The sequence below is a fragment of the Rhipicephalus microplus genome, chromosome 4 (genome assembly GCF_043290135.1).
Source record: "Rhipicephalus microplus isolate Deutch F79 chromosome 4, USDA_Rmic, whole genome shotgun sequence".
NCBI classification, from domain to species: domain Eukaryota; kingdom Metazoa; phylum Arthropoda; class Arachnida; order Ixodida; family Ixodidae; genus Rhipicephalus; species Rhipicephalus microplus.
In genome coordinates, this window is record NC_134703.1 from 49,140,794 (window position 1) to 49,150,354 (window position 9,561).

At 45.8% G+C, this 9,561-nt stretch overlaps 1 protein-coding gene across 1 annotated transcript; it reads left to right on the top strand.

Annotated features, from left to right (window-relative positions):
* The first annotated feature begins 222 nt into the window (after positions 1 to 222).
* LOC119172647 (neprilysin-1-like) lies at positions 223 to 6,825 on the top strand. The gene is made up of 3 exons (XM_037423801.2): positions 223 to 309; positions 2,416 to 2,526; positions 4,762 to 6,825. Exons 1-3 carry the CDS (start codon positions 223 to 225, stop codon positions 6,823 to 6,825), a joined length of 2,262 nt encoding a protein of 753 aa, XP_037279698.2.
* Positions 6,826 to 9,561: the final 2,736 nt, after the last annotated feature.

Below are 9,561 nucleotides of genomic sequence, written 5' to 3' on the forward strand. Positions count from 1 at the left end.
TTATATTGCGTGCACCCTCGCGAAGCCGTCCGCGCGCCGTCCTTGCGCAAGCAGAAGAAGAAGAAGAACCGACGAACCGACGGGAAGGACGCACGATTCCTGGCTCCTCGAGAACACGTATTGTTCAGGTGCCTGCTCTGCCTACCCTGTCCTGCCTACCAGTTCTGCTACAACACTGGGATGCCCCATCGAGGGAGAGGTGGCAAGTCAAAACATGGCTCAATGTTGAGCTTGTCAAGTGCCAAGCATGACAGCCACTTGCACAAGACCAAGCACAGTGAACCTATTCACGACAGCACAGGCGTCAAGGTGAGTCAGAGAGGGAGAGGGAAAGAAAGGAATCCATTGAACGAACAAAACAGAATTTTGCAGGCGTATGTAAGGCGCCTATATGCCACTCTATATAGGAGAAGGGGATCGAGGATAAAACGGCCCCAAGAAGAGCTGGGCAGGAAAGGAGAAGGAAAAAGAAATAAAATAGTATAACCACGATATCTGCTTCTATGCACGCGATGCTGATGATGGTAAGTTACGGTGCGGTTCATCTAATCGGTTAATGTCACCTTTCCAGGTCATGTCAAATAAATAGGGCAAGGTGTAAGAAGGTTCGTGATAGCAGAGACAATTATTGAGTTATACTACACTCTGAACGCGGATTTCCAACGAAGCCACTTATATAGCCCAGGACACTTGGGTGACATTGAACTTGAAGCGAAGTTTTATTTATAATATCGTGGGCTGGCATCGCACAGCGCATAGACCTCTGGTATTTCGCCTCCATCGAAATTCTACGGCGGTGGCCGAAATTGATCCCGTGTTAGCAGCGGGGCAGTCCATTTGTCGTTTTTTTTCAAATAAGAAAGAATAAAAATTCTAATTCTTTAATGCGAAGTGTTCCTTAGCGAACTTAGGCGACTTTGACCGTATGTGCAGTGTCTATCTAGCCGCCTTCGACTTTTAGCACTCCTGGCCGTTCCATTTATAGGATACATACCAAGACTGGTATGGCATAACATGACTCTATGATGAGAAGAGATGACTAGTCATAACATGAAAATCATGACATGTATGTCAAGAATGCCATGTTTTAAATGTCATGACCTTCCAGCTCTTGCGGTGGTTTCGTTCACATGACATATTGCAAAACTGGTATGGTATGACATGACTGCTTGGCGGACATATGTGACAGGCCCTAACGTAAAAATCATGACATTTGTGTCATGTAACAACATGACTACAGGCCACGCTTATTATGCACTCGCGGCCATTTCACCTGATTCCAAATTGGGTGTATGTGTGATATACCAAATTGGTTATTACGTGACGCGAACGGATGATGGAGGTGTATGACTAGTGCAAACATGATAATCATAACATGCGTGTTATGTAAGAAGTTGACTGCGTACCACGCTCATATCGCGCTCGCGGCCGTTTCGCTAGCTTCACATATACCAAATTTGGTATTACGTGACATGAGTGGACGACAAATACAAATGTCAGGCGGAAACATGATAATCATGACATAGAACTCATGTACGGCATAATTTACATGCCTACCGCTGCTGCTGCTGGTATTGCAAACGCTAGTGGTGCCGTCGTTACGCGACTATAATTAACATACTTGCATACGATTTAGATACGTAAGTTCTTATAACATTTCTACCTGTGTTTACTGTGTATTACGTCCGCCTGCCTCGTAACGTTGTGCTGGAGCAGGAAAGGGACATCTCAACCTTCCTCATACGTGCTTGGCATATCATCGATTCCCACTGTACGTGGAATCTGCCAGTATTTTGATAGAATTAAAATGCACAAACATTTACATCACCCATTATGCAGCGAAAAATTCAACAGTCAAGCACTGTAAAGTTCACCTTTACCAGTAGATCTGTAGAATGCGTTCTCGACAAGAGTATATATACGTATGCGCGGGTATACCTTTACAAAACTCTTCTAAGAGTTAGAGAAAGGGGTATTTTAAGGTATCGTTTTTTAAAGCACAACATTGATGAGAACTGGTAGACAAGAAAGCCTAGGAAATCGTACAGGTTGTTTTGTCTAGTAATCACGCAAAATTTATATGATAGTTCGTCGCTAACGTGAAGGTAAAACACGTACTCTTATATGGCCCAACGCATTCGAAGATGTAGATTTTTGTGTGTAGAAATCTTTTTAAAAAAGACCTGTCTAATAAAATGTTTTTAACGTGGGTCATAGGCTATTTTAAATGTTAGTATGGTGCTTCAACTCATAATCTCAAGTGCAGAAAACTTAACGAAGTTTGCCTCTTTTCAATAAAATATAAGGGGTCATGAAGACTGTCGTTCAAAGAACGTTTTATGCCACTTTTCTTATGTTGATAGATTTGCAAGCAGAATCGTATTGTTTCTTAACCCATCGCTTTCTCATGTGCAGGAGATGGGGAATGTGGGCAGGCAGCTTCACGCCATCAATACATCGCTGCATTTAGTGAAGCGGAAAACTGTCACTGACACCGATATCTCCAGCAAGCAAAGTATAAAAAGCGTGAGTACGCCCTCCTTTTAGTTGAATATCGCCACACCTGTTGTGCCAAAGTGTGCTGTAAGTGTAGTGATGTACAGCCGCGGCCACGTCTGTGTAGAGCGCGCGAGCAGCTGGGTATAGGTGCGAAGCAGCTCTTTGACTAGCCTGTGTAACGCTGTGTTTCCGTCTGCACCACGAGTCCCTCCCCTGGCCACAGGTGTTGGGGCGGTGCCAAGTAGGTCATGCCTTCCCTCCCGGTGCGCGTGCGTTGACGTCACTCTCTCCCTAGCCTTTCACTACTCGCCGCGTGTCATCTCTCTCGCTTACCCTCTCGATTGTTCGCAACGTTCGAGCGACTCTTTCGGCTCGTTTATCTGCCATGAAAATACACGAAGCCTAACCCACCTCCCTTGTCTTTGCGTTTCAAAGAAACGTTTGCTAGAGTAAAGACTACACCAAGTTTTGCTTTAAACCCTTCTTCCAGCACCCGCGTCTACGTCCGTTTCTGCCTAGTCAATGGCGTGCGCACCACTGCTGCTTCGCATCCCATTATGATTCCCTTCAGGAAGATGGTCCATACTTTTTTCGCTGCTCTGGGGGGTGACACCTTGAGGCAGTTTCGGGCTCCGACGTAGTGTGTCAGAAGCACGCATGGCCCATAGCAGTCAGGCTGACCACGTCAGAACACGAAACTCCCTCAAGGTGTCGCCCTGCGGAGCAAAGACCGACTACCCGCGGTCTCTATGCAGTAGTGGCCGAGGCTGTACACGTGTCCGATGTACAAGTCTTATATGGTGAGGGCAAACACGTTAGCTCTTTTAATAAAATACAAGCTAGAGTAAGCACTCACTGATAAATTCGCAGATAAAAAAAATGGCCTGGGTCTACATGTTACACTGTAAATGTCGTCGAAAGACGATAGTCTTGCGTCTGGAGAGAGTGAACAAAACGTTTATTTGATGTTCTGCGCAAGAAAATCGGTGAATGGTATTTTGCAGGCGCTGCGTTAAAGTGCCTCGACCGTGTGGCGGAGGCGAACGAGCGCATCTAGGCACGTTAGACACAAGTGCCATCTGGCAGTAATCTTCGAAAACGAAGGCGCGCAGCCCGCGGAGAAAGATGCGCGCCAGTCTCGGAGGTGATAAGGTGTAGAACGCAAAGCGACGGGCAGGTGCCACCACCGTGACGTCGTAGCAAAGCGTTGGAAACAAGTTTTTGAGCATCGCGTTGCACTGTCAGCGCAGCGCGATTAAACGCTTTATTCCTTAGAGTTACTTGTGTGTGCCTCTTCTAGTATAAAGACAAACATAAAAAAACATCAAATCATTGTTGTGGCGCCCAGATATGCGCAATAATTGCTTTTTAATTGACAATCGCACAACTATGAAGGCTAAACCTTGAGCAATATCATCAGTGGTGGGCACTGCGGATGGGGTTGGCCGTTAGGTGCCGTTTGAGGTATCGTCAGAGCGGACAAACAGACAAATGTACAGATAGACAAAATTTTCCCGTCGAAGGTCCCCAAGAAAGACTATCGTCTTTAAAAAACAGGTTCACGTGCCTTTCTTGTGCATGGCCGAGCGTGTCAGTGTGGACAAAAACTTCTATAGTTGAAACATTCACTTTCTTCCGCATTTGTCTTCAGAGTTGTTAATTGGTCTATATATATAGAGGTTAGCGTTAGTGAGTAATTTACTTGTTTTGGCTGGTGTTGATGTTAATACGCTTGCTACAACAACAACAACAACAACAACAACAACAACAACAACAACAACAACTGCTACTACTACTACTACTACTACTACTACTACTACTGCCACTACTACTACTACCACTACCACTACTACTACTACTACCACCACCACCACTACTACTACCACTACCACTACTACTACTACTACCACCACCACCACTACTACTACTACTACCACTACTACATTCCGTAGAAGGAAAAGTAGCAGGAGGAAAAGCAGTAGTCACAGCAGTAGTAGAGGCAGTAGTTGTTCACTTCTAGTAGTAACAGGAGCAATAATAGCAGTACTACTACTGGTTGTAGCAGTGGTAGCGAGAGTGGTAGTAGTGGTGGTAATTGTAGTAGTAGTAGTAGTAGTAGTAGTAGTAGTAGTAGTAGTAGTAGTAGTAGTAGTAGTAGTAGTAGTAGTAGTAAGCTTAAGCTTTCTCGTACTTTTCGTATGACATGCACGGTAAACCAAATGATGCCTCGATAACTTACGCATAACGTTTTTTTTTGTCTAGCTTCCGCATCACGACGAGAGTGGCCTTTCAAGGACCCATCAAGAGCAGCACCACCCGCAAATGCAGGAAATGACGCAAGCGGGAATGCTGCATCTTCTTTTTGCATGTGCCGTACTCATACTTGCCACGTTGCTCGGTGTCATTGCTTACATGCTGCTCTTCTCGAAGCTCACGACATCGACCGAATCCTGCGAAACTAAACCCTGCTCAGATCTCGCCGCAAGGCTTCTGGACTCGATGGATACCGGCTTGGATCCGTGCAACGACTTTTACTCGTTCGTATGCGCGCATGCCCACGTGAGATCCGTTCGCGACGATATGAACGCAATTGCGACCCAGGGCCAGTTCGCGGAACTCTCCAGGGACCTCTGGCGTGTTCATAAACCTAGTCGTCTGTACCATAGATGTCTAGAACCTGAACCGAGTGAGAGAGCTGCCAATATTCTTGCACTGAAGGCCATACTAAGAAACTTATCTCTTCACTGGCCCGAAGATCAGCAACATCCAAGCGACAGGCACCCGATGGACGTGATGCTTGAGATGGCTATCAAGTGGGACATAAACTTCTTGTTCAGTTTAGAAGTCGCCGACAGCCAAGCAACTGGCAAGGTTTTGGTATTCCGTAAACCTCGCATTGTCGCCGCCTGGGTGGATCGGCTTGAGTATACCGCAGGTTCAATCGAATACGCGCGGCATGTACAGACCCACCTGACGGTCTTGAACGCGTCGAGCAGCGTGAAGTACTCTACGCTGATGAAGTTGGAAAGATCATTCACCCAGGTCCTATTAGGCGCGTCTAACCAGCAGTCATGGATGACACTGAGCAAGTTCGACAGCATAGCAGCCTCGCTAGGAAAGAACGCTTTGCTAAAGTACATCCGCACTAATTACGAGAATGAGCTTGAACACTCGTGGTCTTCCGAGGACTGGGCTGTACTGGAAGACTCCAACCTTCCGACAAGTATTGGCAGTCTCTTCGAGAAGCACACTCACGAGCACCTACTGATCGGCATTGCGTGGCTATTCATTCAGTCTCACTTGTGGGCACTCATCGGCCAACCGGCACTCATGTTCAGAGAAGACATCGAGGAAAAAAAGAAGCGTGCTTGCCTGGAGTACGTCGACTCGCGATTGGGCCTTCTGTCCTCCGCCGAATATGAGACGCAACTATTTCCGTCCCATGACACTCGGCACGATGTCTCGAATTTCTTGCTGAGCGTCACCAATGAGTTCAAATCACTGGCCAAGAACGCCAGCTGGATGGACCGTGAGAGCCGGGAGACGGTGCAGCTCAAGATTGACAGCGTCACTCTGAACGTCATGCCTGCCGAGGAGTTTTTCCAGTCGCAGCAGCGGGAATCGATGTACGAGATATTTCCACCCATGAACGGGTCAGTGTTCTTCGACGACTGGCTGCGGGCTTCGCGCGTCTTCCAGAGCTTACAGGGCCACGATCACTTCCGTGACGTCTACAGCAAGAGGCGGACATCGCTTGGACCAGAGCCGTTCTCGTACAATTACTTACTAAACCTGGTCGATGCCGCTATGGTGGCGCTCGAACCACCGATATATTACGTCGGAGCGCCGTTCGCCATCAATTACGCTGGTTTGGGGTCGCTGTTTGCTCGAGAGGTGGCCAGAAGCTTCGACTCGCGAGGTACGACCGTGGACAACCGTGGAGAGAACGTGCACTGGTGGGGCAGTGCACAGTCGATAGACTACAACCATCGAGTCTCGTGCGATCTGGGCCAAAACACGACGATCGCCTTCATGCCCGCCATACCGGCGCTGGAGGCCTCCTACTCAGCTTACCAGACTGCCGTCTACCACGCGGCGGCGCGGATTGGTGCCAGGAAAGATATAAAGATTCGTCGCCTGGAGTCGTACAGCGAGGATCAGATATTCTTCATGACTTACTGTTACTCGCTCTGCGATAGGAAACGCGCCGCGACAAGGCGGGAAGAGTGCAACGTTCCACTCAGCCACTTCTCCGAATTCGCGAAGGCGTTTCGCTGTATCCGTGGTGCGCCCATGAACGCTTTGAAAAAGTGCAAGTTCTTTTGAAATCCCCATATTTGCCGGCAATCTACCCACAGTACGCGGGATACCGGCATACACGCACACGAAACATGGCGTGTACTCCTAGTTTTCGGTTTTAATAATGTACGCATTTTCGCTTTTTGCGAAAAATTTCCATAAGCCTTAACTACATTTCCTCGTGTTTTTGCTAGTGTGCATCTACTGAGGCGTGCATCCTAGCTTATAGTCTATGGTGCATTCAGAAACGCCAAAGTATGGGCGAGGTTCGCGCATTTTGTTTTCTTTGGCACAGAGGCCACATGTATGTATGTATGTATGTATGTATGTATGTATGTATGTATGTATGTATGTATGTATGTATGTATGTATGTATGTATGTATGTATGTATGTATGTATGTATGTATGTATGTATGTATGTATGTATGTATGTATGTATGTATGTATGTGTATGTATGTATGTATGTATGTATGTATGTATGTATGTATGTATGTATGTATGTATGTATGTATGTATGTATGTATGTATGTATGTATGTATGTATGTATGTATGTATGTATGTATGTATGTATGTATGTATGTATGTAAATTGACCCTGCTGTAAGTGCTTTCATTTTAAAAATTGTATTCCATCGAGCAAATCGTCTGTGAGAAATCAACATAATAAAACAACATATGGCTGGAGCCATATGAGGCAGTATTTTAAATATTTGACATTTACCAGCATAACCTATGTGCTGCTATGCATTCGCTTCGCTCCTTAGAGCAGCAGCCTACAACGACAGATTGCTATCAAACCGGCACAAGCATTGCATTCTTGTTTCTATATTGGCGGCTCTAAACACACTATGAAGGGGTCTGCATTTTGACGAGGTCATCTTCACAAGAATAATAAATCGGAGGAGCTGAATATTGTATCAGGATGATGAGGTACTGGGTAGCCCCCTCTACGTAGTTCAGTAGGAGCGTCCCTTAGATTCTATTTCGAAGAAAATACTACTGTTGACGAAGCGGTGTGTGAGGTATTTTTTTTTTTGCAAGTCAAGATTGACATCTTTCTTTCCACCGCTATCTGAGCTTATAACATTGCTCACCATTAAATATATTTTATTACTATTTCCTATTTCCATAATAATTCAATTCCTTTATAGCGACAGGCAATCGAAGGGGCTTGACTCAATTTTTCGGTTGAATCATTGGGCGTGTATTGTTACTGTTTTCGCTGTCGTATCCTTCAGTTTTCATATGCATTGCAGGAAAACCTTGGAAGCCAAGAACAGAACACAATCTTGAATAGCGTGACATTGTTTCCGACTTTATATCACTGCATCCCCGGCCCAGCATATTCTTGTTGCTATGTATTTTCTATGCTTTCTGAGGGTATTTGTTTTCTGTATGTGAACGCCTTACCTGAAACTCGATAACTCGATAAGATAGGAGACCTAATCCATGCTAAGCGGCCATCGGTCATTCTGAGCGTAGGGAGCAAAAAAAAAAAAAGCGCGAAAATGTACAGCTGACTATCGGGGCAGTCTGTAAGGGAATAAAACAACGATGAGAGAAATGTCAAGGAGAGGAAAGCAAAAAGGTGACAAAGTTACCTAAGAGTACCTAAACTCATTTCCACCTCACATATTACCGGAGTGGAAATTCACTTGAATTTATTCCCATAAATCTGGTGCATTGCTCTCACGTAGTCAGAGGCGCGTGTAGCAGAAGTGGTATTCTTGCCCCTCTTATGCGAGTTTTTCTTTAGCCTGGTTTTACTCGAGGCTTCGCCGTAAGTTGGTGTAGCGCTGGTAACGGGGTATTGAGGCGTGCCGAGAATGGGACTCGATGGGAGAAAAACGGCTGCGCCACGCCAAGAGGGACGAGGGAAGACGAGGTTTGGTGGAAAGGGTGAACCAATAAGGGGCGCACAATTGTGGGGGAGGGTGAACCTGGCAAAAGGGGGCATCAGCATCGTGGTTTCGACTGTGCTCGCGAAACGGAGCTGGCTGCACTTTTTTTCTTTGTTCTTTCTTTCGCGGGAAATTGATATGTTTGGAGAAGCTTTGTAATTACGTACTGCGACTCATCTTCACATGAACGTTGCACGCAGGTAGGTAGGCTTCTTGAATATGTGTAATTATCAGAATCTGAAAATCGTGAAAATTTGAAGATAGTTCATAGAACACGTTGTCTATGGTGCGTATATAAAATGAAAGAATGGTACCGTACGCTGGATGCAATCAGATAGTATTGTCCTGGGTACGTGCAGCCAGAATTAGCCTTTTTAAAAAGACTGACAAGGTATATAAAACATGATGGCATCATTAAATAATGTAGTGTCCTTCGGGCAACCGCTCTAGCGGTTGAAATGCATTTGAAATGGAAGTGTAGCGAATATACTCTTAATGCCTTCAGTCGTGACTGTATTTGCGAGGTTGTCGATATAACGCAGTGGTTTATTTACTGAGAGCTCTGAGAAAGTCGGTGGTGTGCATATTACTTGCAGGTGAAATAGTGCGAGTTTTCGAGAACCATGTGGCTTTTATATCACGCTGAAAGCGCCCTCTTCGTCCCAGAGGGCATGGCAGCTGGCATTTCTGGCTTTGTTTAGGTTTGGATCTTCATATGACGCATAGCAAGATAGATTGAAGTAACTTTCAGTTTTTATTTAGTGCGTATCGCCAGTTCAAAGACCAAGCAGGAAGGAAAAAAAATCACAGCATATCCACGAAGTGAATGATGACGACTGGGCGAAGCTCCGGAGATCATC

Coding starts and splice junctions, on each gene's coding strand:
- LOC119172647 (XM_037423801.2), top strand. CDS start 223: ATGTTGAGCTTGTCAAGTGCCAAGCATGACAGCCACTTGCACAAGACC. Junction 310..2,415: donor ACGACAGCACAGGCGTCAAG/GTGAGTCAGAGA, acceptor TCTCATGTGCAG/GAGATGGGGAATGTGGGCAG. Junction 2,527..4,761: donor GCAAGCAAAGTATAAAAAGC/GTGAGTACGCCC, acceptor TTTTTTGTCTAG/CTTCCGCATCACGACGAGAG.